The sequence below is a fragment of the Rhinopithecus roxellana genome, chromosome 12 (genome assembly GCF_007565055.1).
Source record: "Rhinopithecus roxellana isolate Shanxi Qingling chromosome 12, ASM756505v1, whole genome shotgun sequence".
Classification (NCBI taxonomy): domain Eukaryota; kingdom Metazoa; phylum Chordata; class Mammalia; order Primates; family Cercopithecidae; genus Rhinopithecus; species Rhinopithecus roxellana.
Genome location: NC_044560.1, coordinates 108,955,118 through 108,977,621, shown reverse-complemented (window position 1 = coordinate 108,977,621; position 22,504 = coordinate 108,955,118). Strand labels below are relative to the sequence as shown.

At 57.9% G+C, this 22,504-nt stretch overlaps 3 protein-coding genes and 2 pseudogenes across 5 annotated transcripts; all 5 read left to right on the top strand.

Annotated features, from left to right (window-relative positions):
* The first annotated feature begins 3,827 nt into the window (after positions 1-3,827).
* On the top strand, positions 3,828-5,333 carry LOC115892045 (choriogonadotropin subunit beta-like). 3 transcript variants are annotated; one of them, XM_030942266.1, is made up of 3 exons: positions 3,828-4,245; positions 4,598-4,765; positions 5,002-5,333. In XM_030942266.1, exons 1-3 carry the CDS (start codon positions 4,231-4,233, stop codon positions 5,314-5,316), a joined length of 498 nt encoding a protein of 165 aa, XP_030798126.1. In that variant the 5' UTR covers positions 3,828-4,230; the 3' UTR covers positions 5,317-5,333. The 3 variants fall into 3 exon arrangements, with proteins under 3 accessions (XP_030798126.1, XP_030798127.1, XP_030798125.1); XM_030942267.1 differs by having other exon boundaries at positions 4,222-4,364; XM_030942265.1 differs by having other exon boundaries at positions 4,222-4,375; positions 5,002-5,316.
* Positions 5,334-11,598: 6,265 nt separating this feature from the next.
* Positions 11,599-12,326, top strand: LOC104659065 (choriogonadotropin subunit beta-like). The gene is made up of 2 exons (XM_030942264.1): positions 11,599-11,775; positions 12,012-12,326. Exons 1-2 carry the CDS (start codon positions 11,623-11,625, stop codon positions 12,324-12,326), a joined length of 468 nt encoding a protein of 155 aa, XP_030798124.1. The 5' UTR covers positions 11,599-11,622.
* Positions 12,327-12,527: 201 nt separating this feature from the next.
* LOC104666578 lies at positions 12,528-15,046 on the top strand (annotated as a pseudogene).
* A 3,966-nt stretch (positions 15,047-19,012) lies between these two features.
* Positions 19,013-20,663, top strand: LOC104666579 (annotated as a pseudogene).
* Positions 20,664-21,395: 732 nt separating this feature from the next.
* Positions 21,396-22,492, top strand: LHB (luteinizing hormone subunit beta). The gene is made up of 3 exons (XM_010368612.2): positions 21,396-21,411; positions 21,764-21,931; positions 22,160-22,492. The coding sequence occupies exons 1-3, from the start codon at positions 21,397-21,399 to the stop codon at positions 22,400-22,402; spliced, it is 426 nt and encodes a 141-aa protein (XP_010366914.2). The 5' UTR covers position 21,396; the 3' UTR covers positions 22,403-22,492.
* The last annotated feature ends 12 nt before the right edge of the window (positions 22,493-22,504 follow it).

Genomic DNA, 22,504 nt, shown 5'->3' with positions numbered 1-22,504 from the left:
CCAGCAAAACCCAACAGAAGGGTTCCAGAAGCCTCAATGGGTGAGGAGGGGTAAGTGGGATTCTGGGCCTGACTGCAGAAGGCAGCCTCAGTTTTCCTCGTCTGAAGAATGGGCCTGTGGGATGAGCTAACGGGGGTTCTGGAGGGAGAGGCCTTGACCTACAGCTCTTTTTTTTTTTTTTTTTTTTTTTTTTTTTTTTTTTTTTTGAGGTAGAGTCTTGCTCTGTCGCCCAGGCTGGAGTGCAGTGGCGTGATCTGAGCTCACTGTAGCATTCACCTCCCTGGTTCAAGTGATTCTCCTGCCTTAGCTGGGATTACAGGTGGGTCCCTCCATGCCTGGCTAATTTTTATGTTTTTTGATAGACACAGGGTTTTGCCACGTTGGTCAAGCTGCTCTCAAACACCTAACCTCAAGTTATCGACCTGCCTCAGCCTCTCAAAGTGCTGGGATTACAGGAGCGAGCCACCGCGCCCACTGACCAAAAGCTCTTTATAGTGAAGAAATGACAAGGGAAGCCAGGGACAGACCAAAGGAGTTTACAATAGCCCTTCACCTATTACCCATCTCCCCACATGTGTTGCTAATACACACACACACACACACACACACACACACTCACACACACACACACACACACACACACACACACACACAGAGTTTCTCTTTCTTTTTTTCTCTCTCTCTCTTTCTGGGACAGACCAAAGGACTTCAAAATAGCCCTTTACCTATTACCCATCTCCCCACATGTGTTGCCAACACACAACCACACCTCTCTCTCTCTCTCTCTCTCTCTCTCTCTCTCTCTCTGTGTGTGTCTCTCTCTCTTTCTCACATCGAGATTTGAGCAAGGGACATGGGCTTCTTCTCCCCCCATCTACACAGACCAGGCCCTTGGCAGGGTGGAGCACGGTTGCCTCCGTTTCTACATCTCCTTGTTTTCAATCTGTGATGTTGGTCTTTTTGCCACCTTCCTCCCTGTCTTAATTTCCAGTGTCTCTCACCTCTGGGTTAGAACTAACAGGTCCCTTTCCGACGTAGTCTCTTTCTTCCTCCCTGTCTCTCCCCTTTCTTGTTGTATTTCCTTCTCACACGTCGAAGCCCGTCTTTTTCACTATGTCCCTGTGCACTTCTCTGTGGGTCCTTCCTCTTTGCCCACCCAGCCTACCCAGGTGGAACTTTTCCAGCAAATTAAAGGCAGGCAGGACAGCCGACACCATTGCTGAGGCCTCCAGCACATGCGGTGAGAGTGGGGGAGCCCCGGGAACGTCTGGAAATCATTACCCCAAGGTGGGCAGGCCTGGCAGAGGGAGGAAGCAGCAGGAGCTTCTGGACCTTGGAGGAAAGAGGGGTGTTTCTCATGGATTTCCTGAGGTGCTAGGCGCAGTGCAGGGGGCTCTGTCTCTCTGTCTGGATTCCCAGGTCTCTGTTGCTCTTTCTGGGTCTCTGTCTCCCCCATCCCCCTGGGTCTCTGAAACTCTGAACTTCTCCTTCCTCTTCTGCCCTCCTGTCTTTGCGTCTCCATCCCCCCTCCCCGCGCTTCTCTGTGCGCGGCTTATGTTCCCAGTCCCACTTTCTCTGGGTCTCCTTCTCACTCCATCCATCCACATGTCTGCAGGCCCTTCATTGGCTAGGTTCAGGATGGGCGGGTTCTTTCACCTGGGGCAACAGCAACAACAAGCCAGCACCTGCTTGGCTACAGGGAGGGGGTGGAACCATGGCCAGTGGCACCCTGGCTCTGGGCTGTGGGCCCCCGCCACGTGGTCTTCCATCTCTGCAACGGAGATGCCCGGATCCTGGCCCAACTGGCATCTCACCAGCACCTGCGTTGCCCACCGCATTATCCCACCCGTGCTCTTTCCCCCGCCCACAGTGCAGGAGCGTTGACCCTAGGCTGAAGCCCTGCGGGGCCTGGGGACCCAGAAAGCTAGGTGCTGAGTAAAGGGGATTGGGAGCTTGGACTCCTCTCTGAAGTTGGAGTGTCCTGGAGCCCTGGGTCTGAGAGAGGAGGCACGAGGGGAGCTGGATGCCAGGGATTGCAGAGGAAAGGGCTGGGGGCCGACTGGAAGAGGTCAGAGATTGGGGTGGGGGGCGGTGATACCAATGCCTGAGTCTTTCTACCTGATGGGCAGCGCCTACTCTCCAGTCCACGGTCGTGGACCCTCTACCTCCGCCTGCAAAGCAGGATTCTCGCATCTGGGCTTTGGACGAGGTTCTCAGCAGATGGGGACAACATCTGGCTCGGCCTATGGGCCCAAGACCCATGGCTGGCCCTGCGGCCAGCCCAGAGCCCCAGAGCCTGCAGACCCCACGCGGACTGTGGGGATGTAGGAATCGAGAGAAAACGTAAGCTTTGGGGAGTGCCGGAGTCCGCAGGGGACAGGACGGAGGACTGCATTTGAGTCCCCTGCACCTTCACATGTGTCTCCGGGTCGCCTTTCGGCACATCAGATGTCGCGGCTGGAGCCTCCCACTGACCACAAAGTACCAGCGCAGCGAGACGAGGGCGCAGTACACGGGCTCTCCCGACCAGGACGCCAGCGCCCGGGAATACGTCGGACCCCAGCCCCTTACAAGTCGCAGACCACCACCGCGAGGGGCTGGGCCTCGAGGCCAGGCCAGAAGGACCGGGGGCTGGAAACTCACCTTCAGGGCTCCTAAGCCGCTGCCGAGCTACACCGCGGACTGTGGGTGGGGACGAGACTAAAATATTCTGCGACGGGGTCGGATGGGAGCTGGGCGAGCTCAGCTCCAGTGGCCACACCAAGACGGTTTAAGCCCGGGAGCGGAACCAGGGAGGTTGTTTTTTGTGGCTGGGGGCTTGGGTGTGAGTTCCTTGAGCAGCAGGAGGTGCTTGGATTTAGGGAGCTGAAGCTGGGAAGGGTTCGGTTTTGAGGAAGGAAGCTGAAGTTCTCTGGCGTGGGTGGAGGGAAGGGCTCTGACTCTGGGTCGGGGTGCGAGGGCCGTGGCCGTCATGGCTGTGGAGGCGGAAGGAGAGGGATGACCGCAGCACCGCGGGACCCTGACTCTGGCTCAGGAATTCTACAGCCCCTCGCTGCACCCGCTCCGCCGGCTCGACCGCTTCCGCCCGCTGGAGGCGCCCTGGGGTGGCCCCCACTGGAAGCCCTTGCCGGGCATCCACAGCGTGCCGAAAGCCTACAGCCCCGGAACTCCGGCTCCGGCAGCTGGAAGCCGGCGCTAGTGGGAGTCGGCCGGGCCAGCCCCACCCCACACACGCCCCCTGGCCTCGGGGCGGAGCCGAGCTCCGGACCTCCAAGGATGTGGATGCTCCAGGTAAGGCTGCAGGGCTCCTGGGCACCTTCCACCTTCCTCCAGGCCATCACTGGCATCAGAAGGGGTAGACGCGTGTGAGTTGTGGAAGGTCCTTTTCTGGAGGGGCGTGACCCCCAGTAAGCCCACTACGAGGGGTCCAGACCCAGGCTGGCTCCCACTTATTACTTCTGTCCCCAATGTGGTGGCGGGACTAACACATACACGCCCACTCAGCTGCAGTATCCAGGGAAGGGACTAAGTCCAGATAATGTCCGTCGAGGCTTGACCCCTCGGGCAGCACACGCCCCCTGCGGGCGTGTTAAATAATGGGTTAAATCATCTGAGCCACCCCCATTTCCGGGGACCGCTCCGGGCATCCTGGCTTGAGGGTAGGGTGGGCAGAGGTCCCTACCGGGAGATGGGCTTTGACTGAATCGTTCGCTGCGGGGCATCTGGGTCAAGCGGCTTCCCTGGCTGCACAGTCACGGGGAGGCCCTCGCGGACTGGGGAGGAGCTACGTGCGAAGCCGCGCCCCTCCTGGGAGGTTGGACTGTGGCGCAGGAATGCCTTAAGTGGAGGAAGGTTGAGGCTTCTGTCCAGCACTTTTCTCGGGTCACCGCCTCCTCCTGGCTCCCAAGACCGCACGACAGGCAGAGGCAGGTTTTCCTACACCCTACTCCCTGGGCCTCCAACGCCGACTAGACCCTAGCACTCGACGACTGAGTCTCTGAGGTCACTTCACCGTGGTCTCTGCCTCACTCTTGCCGCTGGACCACTGAGGAGAGAGGGCTGGGGTGGTCCGCTGAGCCACCCCTGCGTCTCCGTGGCCTTGGGCACCTCTCACCCCCCGGGGTGTTAGTGTCGAGGTCACCCCAGCATCCTACCACCTCCTGGTGGCCTTGCCGCCCCCACAACCCAGAGGTATAAAGCCAGGTACACGAGGCAGGGGACGCACCAAGGATGGAGATGCTCCAGGTAAGACTGCAGGGCCCCTGGGCACCTTCCACCTCCTTCCAGGCCATCACTGGCATGAGAAGGGGCAGACGTGTGTGAGCTGTGGAAGGAGGCCTCTTTCTGGAGGGGCATGACCCCCAGTAAGCTTCAGGTGGGGCAATCCCTGAGGGTGGGGATCTAAAATGTTGCAGTATCTCAGGTCCTCTGGGCTGTGGGGTGGGCGCTGAAAGGAAGGTGTCCGGGCAGTGGGTCCTGACTAGGAGATGCCGGGAAAGGTCTCTGGGTCCTTGAGGGTGGTGTACCCCAGGGCATGGGAGGGCCAGGGCACGGGGCTGCGGTCTCAGACTGGGCTGAAGCAGTGTCCTTGTTCCAGGGGCTGCTGCTATGGATGCTGCTGAGCATGGGCCGGGCACAGGCGTCCAGGGAGCCGCTGCGGCCACTGTGTCGCCCCATCAATGCCACCCTGGCTGCGGAGAAGGAGGCCTGCCCCGTGTGCATCACGGTCAACACCACCATCTGTGCCGGCTACTGCCCCACCATGGTGAGCTGCCCCAGGCCAGGGCCAGGTGCTGCCACCTCAGGGCCGGGTTCACAGAGGCAGCGGGGGAGGAAGGGTGGTCTGCCTGTCTGGTGAGGGGGTGGGGAATGGGGTGTGGGAGGGCAGGAACAGAGGGCTTCCTGGACTCCTGAGTCTGGGACCTTTGGGGAGAGCTTGGGAGCTCAGCTGAGGCGCTGGCCCCAGGCACATGCTCACTCCGCTATCCACATGTCCTCCAGATGCGGGTGCTGCAGGCGGTCCTGCCGCCGGTGCCCCAGGCGGTATGCACCTACCGCGAGGTGCGCTTCGAGTCCATCCGGCTCCCTGGCTGCCCGCCTGGCGTGGACCCCGTGGTCTCCATCCCCGTGGCTCTCAGCTGTCGCTGTGGACTCTGCCGCCGCAGCACCACTGACTGTGGGGGTCCCAAGGACCACCCTTTGACCTGTGATGACCCCCACCTGCAGGCCTCCTCTTCCTCAAAGGACCTTCCCCCCAGCCCTCCAAGTTCATCCCGACTCCTGGAACCAGCAGGCACCCCGTTCCTCCCGCAATAAAGGCTTCTCAATCTGCACTCTGGGGGTTTATTTCTGTGGGCTCAGGGCAACCACACACACACAGGGTGGGTCCAGCTTCAAAAGCACATTTTACAAAGTCACACTGTCAGATCTCTGATAGAATACATGGTGGATGGCTGGATGGCTGGATGCAGAGGCTCATGCCTGTAATCCCAGCACTTTGGGACACTGAGGTGGGCGGATCACTAGGTCAGGAGATCCAGACCATCCTGGCTAACATGGTGAAACCCCGCCTCTACTAAAAATACAAAATTAGCTGGGAGTCGTGGCGGGTGCCTGTAATCCCAGGTACTTGGGAGGCTGAGGCAGGAGAATGGCATGAACCCGGGAGGGGTAGTATGCAGTGAGCCGAGATGGTGCCACTGCAATCCAGCTTGGTCCACAGAGTGAGACTCCATCGAAAACAACAAAAAAAAGAAAACAGGGTGGGGACAGGGGATGACATCCAGCTCAGGAGGTGTCCATGGTCTCGCCTTCTGTGGGGAGAAGGAAGGCCACATGGTCATTGTGTCCCCATGGGGCAGGGCCTGAGTCTTCAAGGCCAAACGGTCTCTTCCTCCGAGGGTGGCACTGGCAGTACAAATCGGGCGTGGGGATCTGAAAGGGATGAATGGTCGGAGGTGGATGTCATCTCTTCCATTCTCCTTCATCCACTGCCTTTCCCTTCCCCTCCTCAGGGATGGCCTTGTTGTTCTAAGGACCCCAGTTTGGGAACTCAACAAATGATCACAATATCACAACTCTCTGAATTGGAGCTCAATCTCTGCAAGATGGGTGAAACCATATGGGGTTTTGAAAATTGAACAGGAGTTCTCCCGGAGGAACTTGAGGGTAGTAATTGTGATGATGATGATAAGAATAACCAGTATTTATTGAGTGTTTACTCTTTCTCAGCCCTAATACATAACTCTTGGGATCAACTCTCATGGATTTGATCATTGGTGGCCTTTGGTGTTAAGTGGCTGACTGCCCAGTCACCGAGGACACCACCTGGCTCATCCTGGAGAGAGGGAGGACACATTTCATTATGTGGATGGGGAAGGAGAGGAACTGGAACCTGTAAGCAGATGGCCAGGGGACCTTGAGAACGTGGTCCACAGAAGGCCTTTAAGTGTCTGGGAGCTGGGGTTCAAATGGGAAATATTAGTTGGTTAGAGGGGGCAGGGTTTGGCTTAGAATATTCTGATGTGAGGTAATGAGCCCCTCATCACACGGGGAGTACAAGCAAGGTTGAATGAGAAGTGATCAGGATGCTGAAGAGTTCAGCCCTGGGCGGGGAGCTGGAGTCAGGTTTCTAGCCCTCTTTCCTGTCCCAACCTCTAACCTACATTGGGAAAGAAACAGACCTTAAAATTATCCAGCTTGATGGCCAGGTGTGATGACTCATGCCTGTAATCCCAGCACTTTGGGAGACCGAGGCAGGCCAGTCACCTGAGGTCAAGCATTCAAGGTGAAACCCCGTCTCTATTAAAATTATAGAAAGAAATTAACTGGACATGGTGGTGAGTGCCTGTAATCCAAGCTACTCTGAAGGGTGAGGTAGGAGAATCACTTGAACCTGGGAGACAGAGGTTGCAGTGAGCTGAGACTCTGCCATTGCACTCCAGGCTGGGCAAAAACAGGGAAACTCGGTCTCAAAAAAAAAAAAGTCAAGCTTGAGTGTGACATGAGGTTCTGACTAACTCGCCAGCCCCCTGGCTGGATCAGGGGGTCAGTGGGCATTGACAGCCCTTGAGTAGGGCCAGTAAAATCCAACAGAAGGGTTCCAGAAGCCTCAATGGGTGAGGAGGGGTAAGTGGGATTCTGGGCCTAACTGCAGAAGGCAGCCTCAGTTTTCCTCGTCTGAAGAATGGGCCAATGGGATGAGGTAATGGGGGTTCTGGAGGCATAGGCCTTGACCTAAAGTTCGTTTTTTTTTTTTTGTTTGTTTGTTTGTTGTTTTTTTTTGAGATAGAGTCTTGCTCTGTTGCCCAGGCTGGAGTGCAGTGGCACGATCTGAGCTCACTGCAGCATTCACCTCCCGGGTTCAAGTGATTCTCCTGCCTTAGCTAGGATTACAGGTGGGTCCCACCATGCCTGGCTAATTTTTATGTTTTTTGGTAGAGACAGGGATTTGCCACATTGACCAGGCTGGTCTCAAACACCTAACCTCAAGTTATCTACCCACCTCAGCCTCTCAAAGTGCTGGGATTACAGGAGCGAGCCACTGCGTCCACTGACCAAAAGCTCTTCATAGTCAAGAAATGACAAGGGAAGCCAGGGACAGACCAAAGGAGTTTACAATAGCCCTTTACCTATTACCCATCTCCTCACATGTGTTGCTAATACACACACACACACACACACACACACACACACACACACACACACAGAGTTTCTCTTTTTTTTTCTCTCTCTCTCTCTGTCTGGGACAGACCACGGGACTTCAAAATAGCCCTTTACCTATTACCCATCTCCCCACATGTGTTGCAAACACACAACCACCCCCCCCCCCCCGTCTCTCTCTTTCTCACGTGGAGATTTGAGCAAGGGACATAGGCTTCTTCTCCCCCCATCTACACAGACCAGGCCCTTGGCGGGGTGGAGCACGGTTGCCTCCGTTTCTACATCTCCTTGTTTTCAATCTGTGATGTTGGTCTTTTTGCCACCTTCCTCTCTGTCTTAATTTCCAGTGTCTCTCACCTCTGGGTTAGAACTAACAGCTCCCTTTCCATCGTAGTCTCTTTCTTCCTCCCTGTCTCTCCCTTTTCTTGTTGTATTTCCTTCTTACACGTTGAAGCCCGTCTTTTTCACTATGTCCCTGTGCACTTCTCTGTGGGTCCTTCCTCTTTGCCCACCCAGCCTACCCAGGTGGAATTTTTCCAGCACATGTAAGGCAGGCAGGACACCCGACGCCATTGCTGACACCTCCAGCACATGCGGTGAGAGTGGGGGAGCCCCGGGGACGTCTGGAAATCAGTACCCCAAGGTGGGCAGGCCTAGCAGAGGGAGGAAGCAGCAGGAGCTTCTGGACCTTGGAGGAAAGAGGGGTGTTTCTCATGGATGTCCTGAGGTGCTCTGTGCAGTGCAGGGGGCTCTGTCTCTCTGTCTGGATTCCCTGGTCTCTGTTGCTCTTTCTGGATCTGTCTTCTCCATCCCCATGGGTCTCTGAAACTCTGAATTTCTCATTCCTCTTCTTCCCTCCTGTCTTTGAATCTCCATCCCCCTCCCCGCGTTTCTCTGTGCCCCGCTTGGGGTCCCTGTCCCTCTGTCTCTGGGTCTCCTTCTCACTCCATCCATCCACATGTCTGCAGGCCCTTCATTGGCTAGGTTCAGGATGGGCGGGTTCTGTCACCTGGGGCAACAGCAACAACAAGCCAGCACCTGCTTGGCTACAGGGAGGGGGTGGAACCATGGCCAGTGGCACCCTGGCTCTGGGCTGTGGCCTGCCCCGTGGTCTTCCATCTCTGCAATCGAGATGCCTGGATCCTGGCCCAACTGGCATCTCACCAGCACCTGCGTTGCCCACCGCATTATCCCACCCGTGCCCTTTCCCCCAGCCACGGTGTAGGTGAGTTGACCCTAGGCTGAAGCCCTGCGGGGCCTGGGGACCCAGAAAGCTAGGTGCTGAGTAAAGGGGATTGGGAGCTTGGACTCCTCTCTGAAGTTGGAGTGTCCTGGAGCCCTGGGTCTGAGAGAGGAGGCACCAGGGAAGCTGGATGCCAGGGATTGCAGAGGAAAGGGCTGGGGGCCGACTGCAAGAGGTCGGAGTTAGGGGTGGGGGGCGGTGATACCGACGCCTGAGTCTTTCTAGCTGATGGGCAGCGCCTACTCTCCAGTCCACGGTCGTGGACCCTCTACCTCCGGCTGCAAAGCAGGATTCTCGCATCTGGGCTTTGAACGAGGTCCTCAGCAAATGGGAGGGTACCTCTGACTCGGCCTATGGGCCCAAGACCCATGGCGGGCCCTGCGCCCAGCCCAGAGCCCAGAACCTGCAGACCCCACGCGGACTGTAGGGATCAAGGAATCGAGACAAAAGTTAAGGTTTGGGGAGTGCCGGAGTCTGCAGGGGACAGGACGGGAGACTGCATTTGAGTCCCCTGCACCTTCACATGGGTCTCCAGGTGGCCTTTCGGCACCTCAGACGTCGCACCTGGATCCTCCCACTGACCACAAAGTACCAGCGCAGCGAGACGAGGGCGCAGTACACGGGCTCTCCCGACCAGGACGCCAGCGCCCCCGAATACGTCGGACCCCAGCCCCTCACAAGTCACAGACCACCACCGCGAGGGGCTGGGCCTCGAGGCCAGGCCAGAAGGACCGGGGGCTGGAAACTCACCTTCAGGGCTCCTAAGCCGCTGCCGAGCTACACGGCGGACTGTGGGTGGGGACGAGACTAGAATATTCTGAGTCGGGGTTGGATGGGAACAGGGCGAGCTCAGCTCCAGTGGCCACACCAAGACGGTTTAAGCCCGGGAGCGGAACCAGGGAGGTTGTTTTTTGTGGCTGGGGGCTTGGGTGTGAGTTCCTTGAGCAGCAGGAGGTGCTTGGATTTAGGGAGGTGAAGCTGAGAGGGGTTCGGGGTGAGGAAGGAAGCTGAAGTTCCCTGGCGTGGGTGGAGGGAAGGGCTCTGACTCTGGGTCGGGGTGCGAGGGCCGTGGCCGTCATGGCTGTGGAGGCGGAAGGAGAGGGATGACCGCAGCACCGCGGGACCCTGACTCTGGCTCAGGAATTCTACAGCCCCTCGCTGCACCCGCTCCGCCGGCTCGACCGCTTCCGCCCGCTGGAGGCGCCCTGGGGTGGCCCCCACTGGAAGCCCTTGCCGGGCATCCACAGCGTGCCGAAAGCCTACAGCCCCGGAACTCCGGCTCCGGCAGCTGGAAGCCGGCGCTAGTGAGAGTCGGCCGGGCCAGCCCCACCCCAGACACGCCCCCTGACCTCGGGGCGGAGCCGAGCTCCGGACCTCCAAGGATGTGGATGTTCCAGGTAAGGCTGCAGGGCTCCTGGGCACCTTCCACCTTCCTCCAGGCCATCACTGGCATCAGAAGGGGTAGACGCGTGTGCGTTGTGGAAGGTCCTTTTCTGGAGGGGCGTGACCCCCAGTAAGCCCACTACGAGGGGTCCAGACCCAGGCTGGCTCCCACTTATTACTCCTGTCCGCAATGTGGTGGCGGGACTAAGTCAGACACTCCCACTCAGCTGCAGTACCGAGGGGACTAAGTCCAGATAATGTCCGTCGAGGCTTGACCCCTCGGGCAGCACACGCCCCCTGCGGGCGTGTTAAATAATGGGTTAAATCATCTGAGCCACCCCCATTTCCGGGGACCGCTCCGGGCATCCTGGTTTGAGGGTAGGGTGGGCAGAGGTCCTTAAGGGAGAGGTGGGGCTTTGACTGAATCGTTCGCTGCGGGGCATCCGGGTCAAGCGACTTCCCTGGCCGCACAGTCACCGGGTTGCCCTCGCGGATTGGGCAGGAGCTAAGTCCGAAGCCGCGCCCCTCCTGGGAGGTTGGACTGTGGCGCAGGAATGCCTTAAGTGGAGGAAGGTTGAGGTTTCAGTCCGGCACTTTTCTCGGGTCACCGCCTCCTCCTGGCTCCCAAGACCGCATGACAGGCAGAGGCAGGTTTTCCTACACCCTACTCCCTGGGCCTCCAACGCCGACTAGACCCTAGCACTCGACCACTGAGTCTCTGAGGTCACTTCACCGTGGTCTCTGCCTCACTCTTGGCGCTGGACCACTGAGGGGAGAGGGCTGGGGTGGTCCGCTGAGCCACCCCTGCGTCTCCGTGGCCTTGGGCACCTCTCATCCCCCGGGGTGTTAGTGTCGAGGTCACTCCAGCATCCTACCACCTCCTGGTGGCTTTGCCGCCCCCACAACCCAGAGGTATAAAGCCAGGTACACGAGGCAGGGCGACGCACCAAGGATGGAGATGCTCCAGGTAAGACTGCAGGGCCCCTGGGCACCTTCCACCTCCTTCCAGGCCATCACTGGCATGAGAAGGGGCAGACGCGTGTGAGCTGTGGAAGGAGGCCTGTTTCTGGAGGGGCGTGATCCCCAGTAAGTTTCAGGTGGGGCAATCCCTGAGGGTGGGGATCTAAAATGCTGGGGTATCTCAGGTCCTCTGGGCTGTGGTGTGGTCGCTGAAAGGCAGGTGTATGGGAGGTGGGTCCTGACTAGGAGATGCTGGGAAGGGTCTCTAGGTGGTTGCGGGTGCTGTACCCCGGGGAATGGGAAGGCCAGGGTGAAGGGCTGCCATCTCAGACCCGGGTGAAACACTGTCCTTGTTCCAGGGGCTGCCGCTGTGGATGCTGCTGAGCATGGGCAGGGCACGGGCATCCAGGGAGCCGCTGCGGCCACTGTGCCGCCCCATCAATGCCACCCTGGCTGCCGAGAAGGAGGCCTGCCCCGTGTGCATCACCGTCAACACCACTATCTGTGCCGGCTACTGCCCCACCATGGTGAGCTGCCCGGGGCCAGGGGCAGGTGCTGCCACCTCAGGACGGGGCTCACAGAGGCATCGGGGGAGGAAGGGTGGTCTGCCTGTCTGGTGAGGGGGTGGGGAATGGGGTGTGGGAGGGCAGGAACAGAGGGCTTCCTGGACTCCTGAGTCTGGGACCTTTGGGGGCAGCTTGGGAGCTCAGCCGAGGCGCTGGCCCCAGGCACATACTCCCTCCCCTATCTACATGTCCCCCAGATGCGGGTGCTGCAGGCGGTCCTGCCGCCCGTGCCCCAGGCGGTATGCACCTACCGCGAGGTGCGCTTCGAGTCCATCTGGCTCCCTGGCTGCCCGCCTGGCGTGGACCCCATAGTCTCCATCCCCGTGGCTCTCAGCTGTCGCTGTGGACTCTGCCGCCGCAGCACCACTGACTGTGGGGGTCCCAAGGACCACCCTTTGACCTGTGATGACCCCCACCTGCAGGCCTCCTCTTCCCCAAAGGGCCTTCCCCCCAGCCCTCCAAGTCCATCCCGACTCCTGGAACCAGCAGGCACCCCGTTCCTCCCGCAATAAAGGCTTCTCAATCTGCACTCTGGGGGTGTCTTTCTGTGGGCTCAGGGCAACCACACACACGCAGGGTGAGTCCAGTCTCAAAACCATTTTATACAAAGTCTGACCGTCAGAACTCTGGTAAAAACAGGGTGGGGACAGGGGATGACATCCAGCTCAGGAGGTGTCCATGGTCTCACCTTCTGTGGGGAGAAGGAAGGCCACATGGTCAGTGTGGCCCAGGGCACGGGGCCTGAGCCTTCTAGGCAGAGCTCCCTGTTCCTCCCTCTCAGGGTGGCACTGACCATGCAGGTGCGGGGGTGGGAACCAGAATGGGATGAATGGGCGGAGGGGGATGTCATCTCTTCCAGCCTCCTTCAAACACTGCCTCTCCCTTCTCCTCCTCTTCCCTACCCTCTCTCCATCTGTTTCCCATCCCAGCTAGGAGCCATCACCTGAGTAGAGAAGCGGCCTCTGGAAAGGGGGCGGGGCCTTGACCCCTGGGTACCCTGAACTTCAAGAGGAACTCTGGGAAGGAGATGTTCATTGATTTGGCCCCTTCCCCACCTGCCTGTATACCCTGCCTGATCTTTTCTTCCCCTAGGTGGTTGCCCCCTCCCTCTCCTGAGATGTCAGGAAGGAGGGGGCCACCTGTGTCCTCCACAGGGACGCCCCGGAAACCTGGGGACTCCCAGCCCCAGAGCTCCGAGGTGGAGGAGGTGCTGACAGGTGTGGTAACCACTGGCTGTTTCCCAGTCTTCTCCACGCTACCCTTTCCCAGAACCACAGGCTTCCAGAATGTTGTAGAGAAACTGCGACATCCACGCCTCCACCAGCCTCTCCCAGCACCAGGTCAATTTCACACATGGGAAAACTGAAGCCTGTCTCAGAGGGGCAGCGTTTTACCTCCTTAGTGGCAGTTTTGAGGTGAAATGGGGTCTCCCTAGGATTCCAGGTTGTGGCCTTTCTCCAAATTGTGGAATGTGGCCAGGCATGGTGGCTTGAGTCTGTAGTCCCAGCTACTCAGGAGCCACAGCAGGAGGATTGCTTGAGCCCAGGATTTCAAGTGCAGCGAGGAATCAGCAAGATCTCATATTGAAACAAGTTGTTTGAGATCAGGCGTGGTGTCTCACGCCTGTAATCCCAGCAGTTTTGGAAGCCAAGGCAGGAGTATCGCTTGAAATCGGGAGTTCAAGACCAGTCTGGCCAAGATGGTGAAAGCCCATGTCTACTAAAAGTACAAAAATCAGCTGGGCACGGCGGCAGGCACCTGTAATTCGAGCTACTGAGAAGACTGAGGCAGAAGAATCACTTGAACCCATGAGGCAGACGGTGCAGTGAGCCGAGATTGTGCCACTGCACTCCAGCCTGGGCAGAGTAAGACTCTGTCTCAAAAAAAAAAAAAAATTGATTGGAACATCCTACAAGATGCAAAACTTATGTTTCCTCAGAGTTGTACAGGAAGGATGGCAGAGTGCAGTTACCCAGATTTTAAGTCCCATCTGTGCCATTTGCTGGCTGTGTGACCGGACACAAATCATTATTTTCTCTGAGCCTGTATTTAATCATCTGTTGCTATTAAGTAATAGTAGTTGAATTCTTATTTTTATTCTATTATTGTTATTTATTTTTGAGATGGATTTTCACTCTTGTTGACCAGGCTAGAGTGCAATGGTACAATCTCGGCTCACTGCAACCTCCGCCTCCTGGGTTTAAGCAATTCTCCTTCCTCAGCCTCCCGAGTAGCTGGGATTACAGGCACGTGCGCCACCATGCCTGGCTAATTTTGTAATTTTAGTAGAGACAGAGGTTCACGAAGTTGGCCAGGCTGGTCTTGAACTCCTCACCTCACGTGAGCCGCCCACCTCGGCCTCCCAAAGCACTGGGATTACAGGCGTGAGTCACAATAGTAGTTGTATACTTATTATTAATCTACAATTTGGACATTATGCAAGTGTTACATATAGGGTCCCCCAAACTTCTAGAACAAGAGCTTCCCCACAGTCCTGGAAGGCAAGCCTCCCCTAGGGTTTCCAACTTCTGTCCCCACTGAAGTTTTCACCCCCTTCTCTAATCCCAGCCTCCTGCTCTCTGTCTCCAGGTGCTCTAAGAACTGGTCCCCCTCCCCTCATGCTCCCTCCCCATCCTCTTCCTTTTCCTCCTCCCCAGTGTGCCAATTGAGTCCCAACCTCACCCTCGACATTACCCCCATTTCTGGCCCCGAGTGGGACCTTCTGTCCCCCTCACCGAGTGGTCCTGTCTAGGGGTGCTTCTGCTGGGCCCCCTCTGCTCTTCCTGCTGGAGGCTGGGGCCTTTGGAGAGTCAGCAGGCACCCTGGCCAACCGCAGCTGGTGTTGGGTGAGCGAAACTGCAACAGGGAGTCATCAGGGTGAACTGGCCGCGATGCAGTCAGCGGCTGGGTGACAGACCGCCGGACCGCTGTGGACTTGCGTGGGCGCGAGGTGGAGGTGTTGGGCGAGGTACCTGCAGCTGGTGGCAGTCCCCTCCGACAGTACTTCTTTGAAACCCACTGCAAGGCTGATAACTCTGAGGAAGGTGGCCCAGGGGCAGGTGGAGGGGGCTGCTGGGGTGTGGACCAAAGGCACTGGATGTCTGAGTGCAAGACCAAGCAGTCCTATGTGCGGGCATTGATTGCTGATGCTCAGGGCCGTGTGGGCTGGCGATGGATTCGAATTGACACTGTCTGTGCCTGCACACTCCTCAGTTGGACTGGCTGGGCCTGAGGCCCATGCCCAGGAACTGGTCAGGCAGAAAAAGAACAGAGCTGGATGCTGAGAGACCTCAGGGGGCCCAGTTGCTCTAAGGATCCCAGTTTGGGAACTCATCAAATGATCACAAAATCACAATTCTACGATTTTGAGCTCAGTCTCTGCAGGATGGGTGAAACCATATGGGGTTTTGAAGGTTGAATAGGAGTTCTCCCAGAGCAACTTGAGGGTAAGAATGATGATGATGATACCCAGGTGCAGTGGCTCATGCCTGTAATTCCAGAACTTTTGGAGGCCAAGGTGGGTGGGTCACCTGAGGTCAGGAGTTTGAGACCAACCTGGCCAACACGGTGAAACCCCATCTCTACTTAAAATAGAAAAAATTGGCAGGGCGCGGTCGGTGACTCACGCCTGTAATCTCAGCACTTTGGGAGGCGGAGATGGGCGGATCACGAGGTCAGGAGACCGAGACCATCCTGGCTAACACAGTGAACCCCCGTCTCTACTAAAAATACAAAAAAAAAAAAAAAAAAAAAAAAAAAAATTAGCTGGGCGTGGTGGCAGGTGCCTGTAATCCCAGCTACTCAGGAGGCTGAGGCAGGAGAATTGCTTGAACCTGGGAGGTGGAGTTTGCAGTGAGCTGAGATCACCCCACTGCACTCCACCCTGGGGGACAAGAGCGAGACGACTTCGTCTCAAAAAAAAAAGAAAAAAAAAAAAAAAAGAAAAAGATGATGATGATAATAAGAGCCACTATTTACTGAGTGTTTACTGTTTCTTAGTCCTAATACAAAACTCCTCAGATCAACTCTCATGGATTTGATCATTGGTGGCCCTTGGCATTAAGTTACTGACTACTTAGTCTCAGAGGTTACCACCTTGCTCATCCTGGAGACTGGGAGGGGACATTTCAAGATGTGGTTGGGGGAGGATAGACACTGGAACATGCAAGCAGATGGCCAGGGGACTTTGAAAACGTGGTCCACAGAAGGCCTTTAAGTGTCTGGGAGCTGGGGTTCAAATGGGAAATTTTACTTGGTGAGAGGGGGCAGGCGTTGGCTTAGAATAGTCTCTTGTGAGGTAACGAGCCCCCCATCACAGGGGGAGTACAAACAAGGTTGAATGAGAAGTGATCAGGATGCTGGAGAGTTCAGGCCTGGGTGGGAAGCTGGAGTCAGGTTTCTAGCCCTTTTCCTTGTCCCAGTTTTTACCCTACATTGGGAAAGAAACAGACCTTAAAATTGTCCAGCTTGGCCGGGCGCGGTGGCTCAAGCCTGTAATCCCAGTACTTTGGGAGGCCGAGACGGGCGGATCACTAGGTCAGGAGATCGAGACCATCTTGGCTAACCCGGTGAAACCCCGTCTCTACTAAAAAAAATACAAAAAACTAGCCGGGCGAGGTGGCGGGCGCCTGTAGTCCCAGCTACTTGGGAGGCTGAGGCAGGAGAATGGCGTAAACCCGGGAGGCGGAGCTTGCAGTGAGCTGCGATTCGGCCACTGCACTCCAGCCTGGGCGACAGAGGGAGACTCTGTCTCAAAAAAAAAAAAAAAAAAAAAAAAAACAGAAAAAAATTGTCTAGCTTGATGGCCGGATGTGGTGGATGACACCTGTAATCCCAGCACTTTGGGAGGCCGAGGTGGGCAAATCACCTGAGGTCAGGAGCTCAAGAGCAGTCCGGCCAACATGGTGAAACCCCGTCTCTACTAAAATTATAAAAAGAAATTAGCTGGGCGTGGTGGCAGGTGCTTGTAATTCAAAGTACTCCGGAGGGTGGGGCAGGAGAATTGCTTAAACCTGGGAGGCAGAGCTTGCAGTGAGCCAAGACCATGCCATTGCACTCCAGTCTGGGCAAAAGGAGTGAAACTTTGTCTCCAAAGAAAAAAAGAAAATTGTCCAGCTTGAGTGGGGCATGAGGTTCTGACTAACTAGCCTGCCTCCTGGCTAGAATAGGGGGTCACTGTGCATTGAGAGCCCTTGAGTAGGGCCAGAAAAATCCAATAGAAGGGCCCAGAAGCCTGAATGGAGGAGGAGGGGTAAGTGGGATTCTGGGCCTGGCTGCAGAAGGCAGCCTCAGTTTTCCTTGTCTGAAGAATGGGCTGGTGAGATGAAATGATGGGGGTTGAGGAGGCAGAAGCCTTGACCTAAAGCTCTTTTTTTTTTTTTTTTTTTTTTTTTTGATAGAGTCTTGCTCTGTCGCTCAGGCTGGAGTACAGTGGCGCAATCTGAGCTCACTGAAACATTCACCTCTCGGGTTCAAGTGATTCTCCTGCCTTAGCTGGGATTACAGGTGCGCGCCACCAAGCGTGGCTAATTTTTGTATTTTTTGGAAGAGACAGGGTTTTGCCATGTTGGCCAGGCTGGTCTCAAACTCCTCACCTCAAGTGATCTGCTCGCCTCAGCCTCCCAAAGTGCTGGGATTACAGGAGTGAGCTACCGTGCCTGGTGACCAAAAGCTCTTTATAGTGAAGAAGTTACAGGGAAGCCACGGCGAGATCATAGGCCTTCACAACAGCCCATCATGTATTACCCATCGCCCCACATGTGTTGCCAACACACACACACATACGCACACACAATCTCTCTGTCTCTCTCCCTCTCTCAGGTCCAGCTTTGAGCAAAAGACATAGGCATCCCCTCCACCCATCTGTACAGACCAGGCCCCTGGGCGGGCTCGGGCATGGCTGACTGTTTCTACATCTCCTTGTTTACCATCTGTGATTTTGCTCTTTTTTGCTACCTTCCTCTCTGTCTCTAACTTCCAGTGGCTCTAGCCTCTGGGTCAGTCCTAATAGCTCCATTTCCAACGTGGTCTGTTTCTTCCTTCCTGTCTCTCTCCTCTCTTGTACTTCTTTCTCACTCATCAAAGCCCATCTTTTTCGCTATGTCCCTGTGCACTCCTCGTGGTTCCCTTCCTCGTTCCACACTCTGCCTATCCAGGTGGAACTTTTCAGGCAAATCAAAGGCAGGCAGGACAGCCAATGCTGGTGCTGATTACTTCAGCACGTGCAGGGAGGGTAGGGGAGCCCTGGGGATGTCTGGAAATCGTTACCCAGAGGTGGGCAGGCCTGGTAGACGGAGGAAGTAGCCGGGAGCATCTGGGCCCTGGAAGAAAGCGGGGTGTTTCTCATGGAGGTCCTGAGTTGCTAGGTGCAGTGCAGGGGTCTCTGTCTCTCTGTCTGGATCTTGACACCTCCAGGTCCCTATCCCTCTTTTTGGGTTTCTCTGTCCCCCACCCGCTGGGTCTCTGAAATTCTGAACTTCTCCTTCCCTTTCCGACCTCCTCTCTTTGAGTCTCCATCCCCCTCCCTGTGTTTCTCTGTGCCCCTCTTGGGGTCCCTGTCCCTCTGTCTCTGGGTCTCCTTCTCACTCCATCCATCCACATGTCTGCAGGCCCTCGATTGGCTGCAGGGTGGGCGGGTTCTGTCACCTGGGGCAACAACCACAACAAGCCAGCTCCTGCTTGGCTACCGGGTGGGGGTGAAACTATGGCCAGTGGCAGCTTGGCTCTGTGCTGTGGCCCAGCGTGGTGCCCTTTCTCTGCAACCGAGGTACCTGGATCCAGGCCCAACTGGCATCGCACCAGCAGCTACGTTGCCCACCGCATTATCCCACCCATACCCATCATCCCGCCAACGGTGCAGGTGGGCAGACCCTAGGCTGAAGCCCTGTGGGGCCTGGAGACCCAGAAAGATAGGGGCTAAGTAAAGGCGACTGGGAGCTTGGACTCCTCTCTGAGGGAGGAGGGTCCTGGAGTCCTGGGTCTGAGAGGAGGCACCAGGGAAGCTGAATGCCAGGGATTGCAGAGAAAGGGCTGGGGACCGACTGGAAGAGGTCAGAGCTTGGGGTGGGGGGTGATAGGGACTCCTGAGTCTTTCTAGCTGATGGGCAGCGCCTTCTCTCCAGTCCACGGTCGCGGACCCTCTACCTCCGGCTGCAAAGCAGAATTCTCGCATCTGGGCTTTCGACGAGGTCCTCAGCAGATGGGAGACAACCTCTGGCTCGGCCTACGTGCCCAAGACCCATGGTGGGCCCTGCGCCCAGCCCAGAGCCCCAGAGCCTGCAGACCCCACGCGGACTGTAGGTATCAAGGATTTAGGAGAAAAGGTAAGGTTTGGGGAGTGCCGGAGTCCGCGGGGGACAGGGCGGGAGACTGCATTTGAGTCCTCTGCGCCTTCACATGGGTCTCCGGGTCGCCTTTCCACAGCTCAGACGCCGCGGCTGGCACCTCCCACTGACCACAAAGTATCGGCGCAGCGAGACGAGGGCGCAGTACAGGGGCTCTCCCGACCCGGACGCGCGCGTCCCCGAATACGTCGGGCCCCAGCCCCTACAACTCGCAGACCACCACCGCGGGGGGCCTTCCCAGGTGGCCGGGTAGAAGCCGGCGCTGGCGAGACGGGGCAGAGTTCCGGGAGCCTGGGACGGGGCCAGAAGAAATCACGGCCTTAGGGCGCGGCTAAAGGGTCTGGGGCGGGATCCGGAGGTTAGAGGGGCTGGGGGAGGGGCTAGGCATTCAGGCTAGGCCAGAAGGACCAGGGACTAGAAATTCACCTTCAGGGCTCCGAAGCTGCTGCGGGGCTAGACCTAGGGCTTTGAACGGGGTAAGAAATCTATGTTTTGGGTATGCCTCCTCCCCCAATCTTGCTCAGGCTCTAATCCCCTGGACGAAGAACCCCGAGCTGTCTGGCCGGCCTTTCACAGTATCCGACCGGGGCGTCCTGGACCGCCGACAGCTCTATCTGACCACCTCGGCGCGGGACTTTCGGTTCTATCCCAAGTAAGCCGGGCTCTCCCTCGGCACCGCCTCCTGCCTTGGCCGTTGCACGCCGAGCCTCTGGGCTGGCTCCCATTCTCTGACCCGGTGGTCTCAGCCTCGAATCCTGTAGCAGCAAGAACCAAAATTCAGGCCCCAACCCCTCCCTCTTTTAGCACCCAGGAGTCCTTAGTGTCAACTCTCAGGAACGGCGGTAGGGACAGGAAGCCTGCACAGCGGCTCGAGGGGATTCTGGATCAGAGGGCAGGGCCTCTTTCCGTACTTGAGCCCCCACATACTCCTTCCCAAGGAAGCGAAAGCCCCCGTTTCCTTCGCTAGGATGTGAAAGCTGTTTCCAGGACGTTAAGTACCTCGAGGACCCAGGAACGCAGGCTACGGTCCTCACTATCCTGCCCTGCTCCCACAGGACGGAGCTGTCCGGATACCCCCGCAAGGACTCCCTGACCTACTGGAGCTTCGAAGAGACGCCCCAGGTCCGGGGCCACGGCCCGCAGCGGCCGCCCTGTCCGCGCTCCTGCCGGCCGCCCCGACCACCGCGGGTCCGCGTGCCACGCGCCAGGCCGGTGACCTCGGCCTTGCCGCACCGCGGAGCCCTGTCTCTGGCTCAGGAGTCCTACAGCCCCCCGTTGCACCCGCTCCGGGGGCTCGACCGCTTCTGCCCGCTGGAGGCGCCCTGGGGCGGCCCCCACTGGAAGCCCCTGCCGGGCATCCACAGCGTGCCGAAAGCCTACAGTACAGAGAACTCCAGCTATGGCAGCTTGAAGCCGACGCTGGCGTGAGCGGGCCGGGCCAGCCCCACCCCGGACACGCCCCCTGGGCCGCGGGGCGGAGCCGAGCTCGGGACCTCCGCTCACTAAGAGGGGTCCAGACTATTGTCTATTGGCAGTGTGGGGGCGGGACTAGCCCACATACGACCCCTCGGCTGCGGCATCGCGGGGAGGGGACTAAGTCCAGATAATATCCTTGGAGGCTGTGGCCCTGCGGGCAGGACACGCACCCTGCGGGCGTATTAAATGAGTTAAATCACCAGAACCACACATTTCCGCGGACCCCTCCGGGCATCCTAGCTTGAGGGTGTGGTGGGCAGAGGTCCCTAAGGCTGAGGTGGGGCTCTGGCTGAATCCCTGGTTGGGGGCATCTGGGTCAAGTGGCTTCCCTGGCAGCACAGTCACGGTGAGGACTGTGGCATAGGAATGCATCAAGTGGAGGAGGGTTGAGGCTTCAGTCCAGCACCTTTCTCGGGTCACCGCCTCCTCCTGGCTCCCAAGACAACAGGATAGGCAGAGACAGGCCTTCCTACACCCTACTCCCTGTGCCTCCAACACCGACTAGACCCTAGCACTCCATCGATGAGTCTCTGAGGTCACTTCACGGTGGTCTCTGCCTCATCCCTGGCGTTGGAGCACTGAGGAGAGAGGGCTGGGGCACTCTGCTGAGCCACTCCTGTGCCTCCCTGGCCTTGTGCACCTCTCGCCCCCGGGGGGATTAGTGTCCAGGTTACCCCAGCATCCTACCACCTCCTGGTGGCCTTGCCGCCCCCACAACCCCGAAGTATAAAGCCAGGTACACGAGGCAGGGGATGTACCAAGGATGGAGATGCTCCAGGTAAGACTGCAGGGCCCCTGGGCACCTTCCACCTCCTTCCAGGCCATCACTGGCATGAGAAGGGGCAGACGCGTGTGAGCTGTGGAAGGAGGCCTCTTTCTGGAGGGGCGTGACCCCCAGTAAGCTTCAGGTGGGGCAATCTCTGAGGGTGGGGATCTAAAATGTTGGGGTATCTCAGGTTCTCTGGGCTGTGGGGTGGGCGCTGAAAGGAAGGTGTCCGGGCGGTGGGTCCTGACTAGGAGATGCCGGGAAGGGTCTCTGGGTCCTTGAGGGTGGTGTACCCCAGGGCATGGGAGGGCCAGGGCACGTGGCTGCGGTCTCAGACTGGGCTGAAGCAGTGTCCTTGTCCCAGAGGCTGCTGCTGTGGCTGCTGCTGAGTACAGGTGGGGCACAGGCATCCAGGGAGCCACTGCGGCCACTGTGCCGCCCCATCAATGCCACCCTGGCTGCCGAGAAGGAGGCCTGCCCCGTGTGCATCACCGTCAACACCACCATCTGTGCCGGCTACTGCCCCACCATGGTGAGCTGCCCCGGGCCAGGAGCAGGTGCTGCCACCTCGGGGCCGGGTTCACAGAGGCAGTGGGGGAGGAAGGGTGGTCTGGTCAGGAGCTGGGGAATGGGGTGTGAGAGGGCAGGAACAGAGGGCTTCCTGGACACCTGAGTCTGGGACCTTTGGGGGCAGCTTGGGAGCTCAGCTGAGGCGCTGGCCCCAGGCACATGCTCACTCCGCTATCCACATGTCCTCCAGATGCGGGTGCTGCAGGTGGCCCTGCCGGCCCTGCCCCAGGTGGTATGCACCTACCGCGAGGTGCGCTTCGAGTCCATCCAGCTCCCTGGATGCCTGCCCGGCGTGGACCCCGTGGTCTCCTTTCCTGTGGCTCTCAGCTGTCGCTGTGGACCCTGCCGCCGCAGCACCTCTGACTGCGGGGGTCCCAAGGACCACCCTTTGACTTGTGACCACCCCCAACTCCCAGGCCTCCTCTTCCTCTAAAGACCCTCCCCCCAGCCTTCCAAGTCCATCCCGACTCCTGGAGCCAGCAGGCACCCCGTTCCTCCCGCAATAAAGGCTTCTCAGTGCGCACTCTGGAGGTGT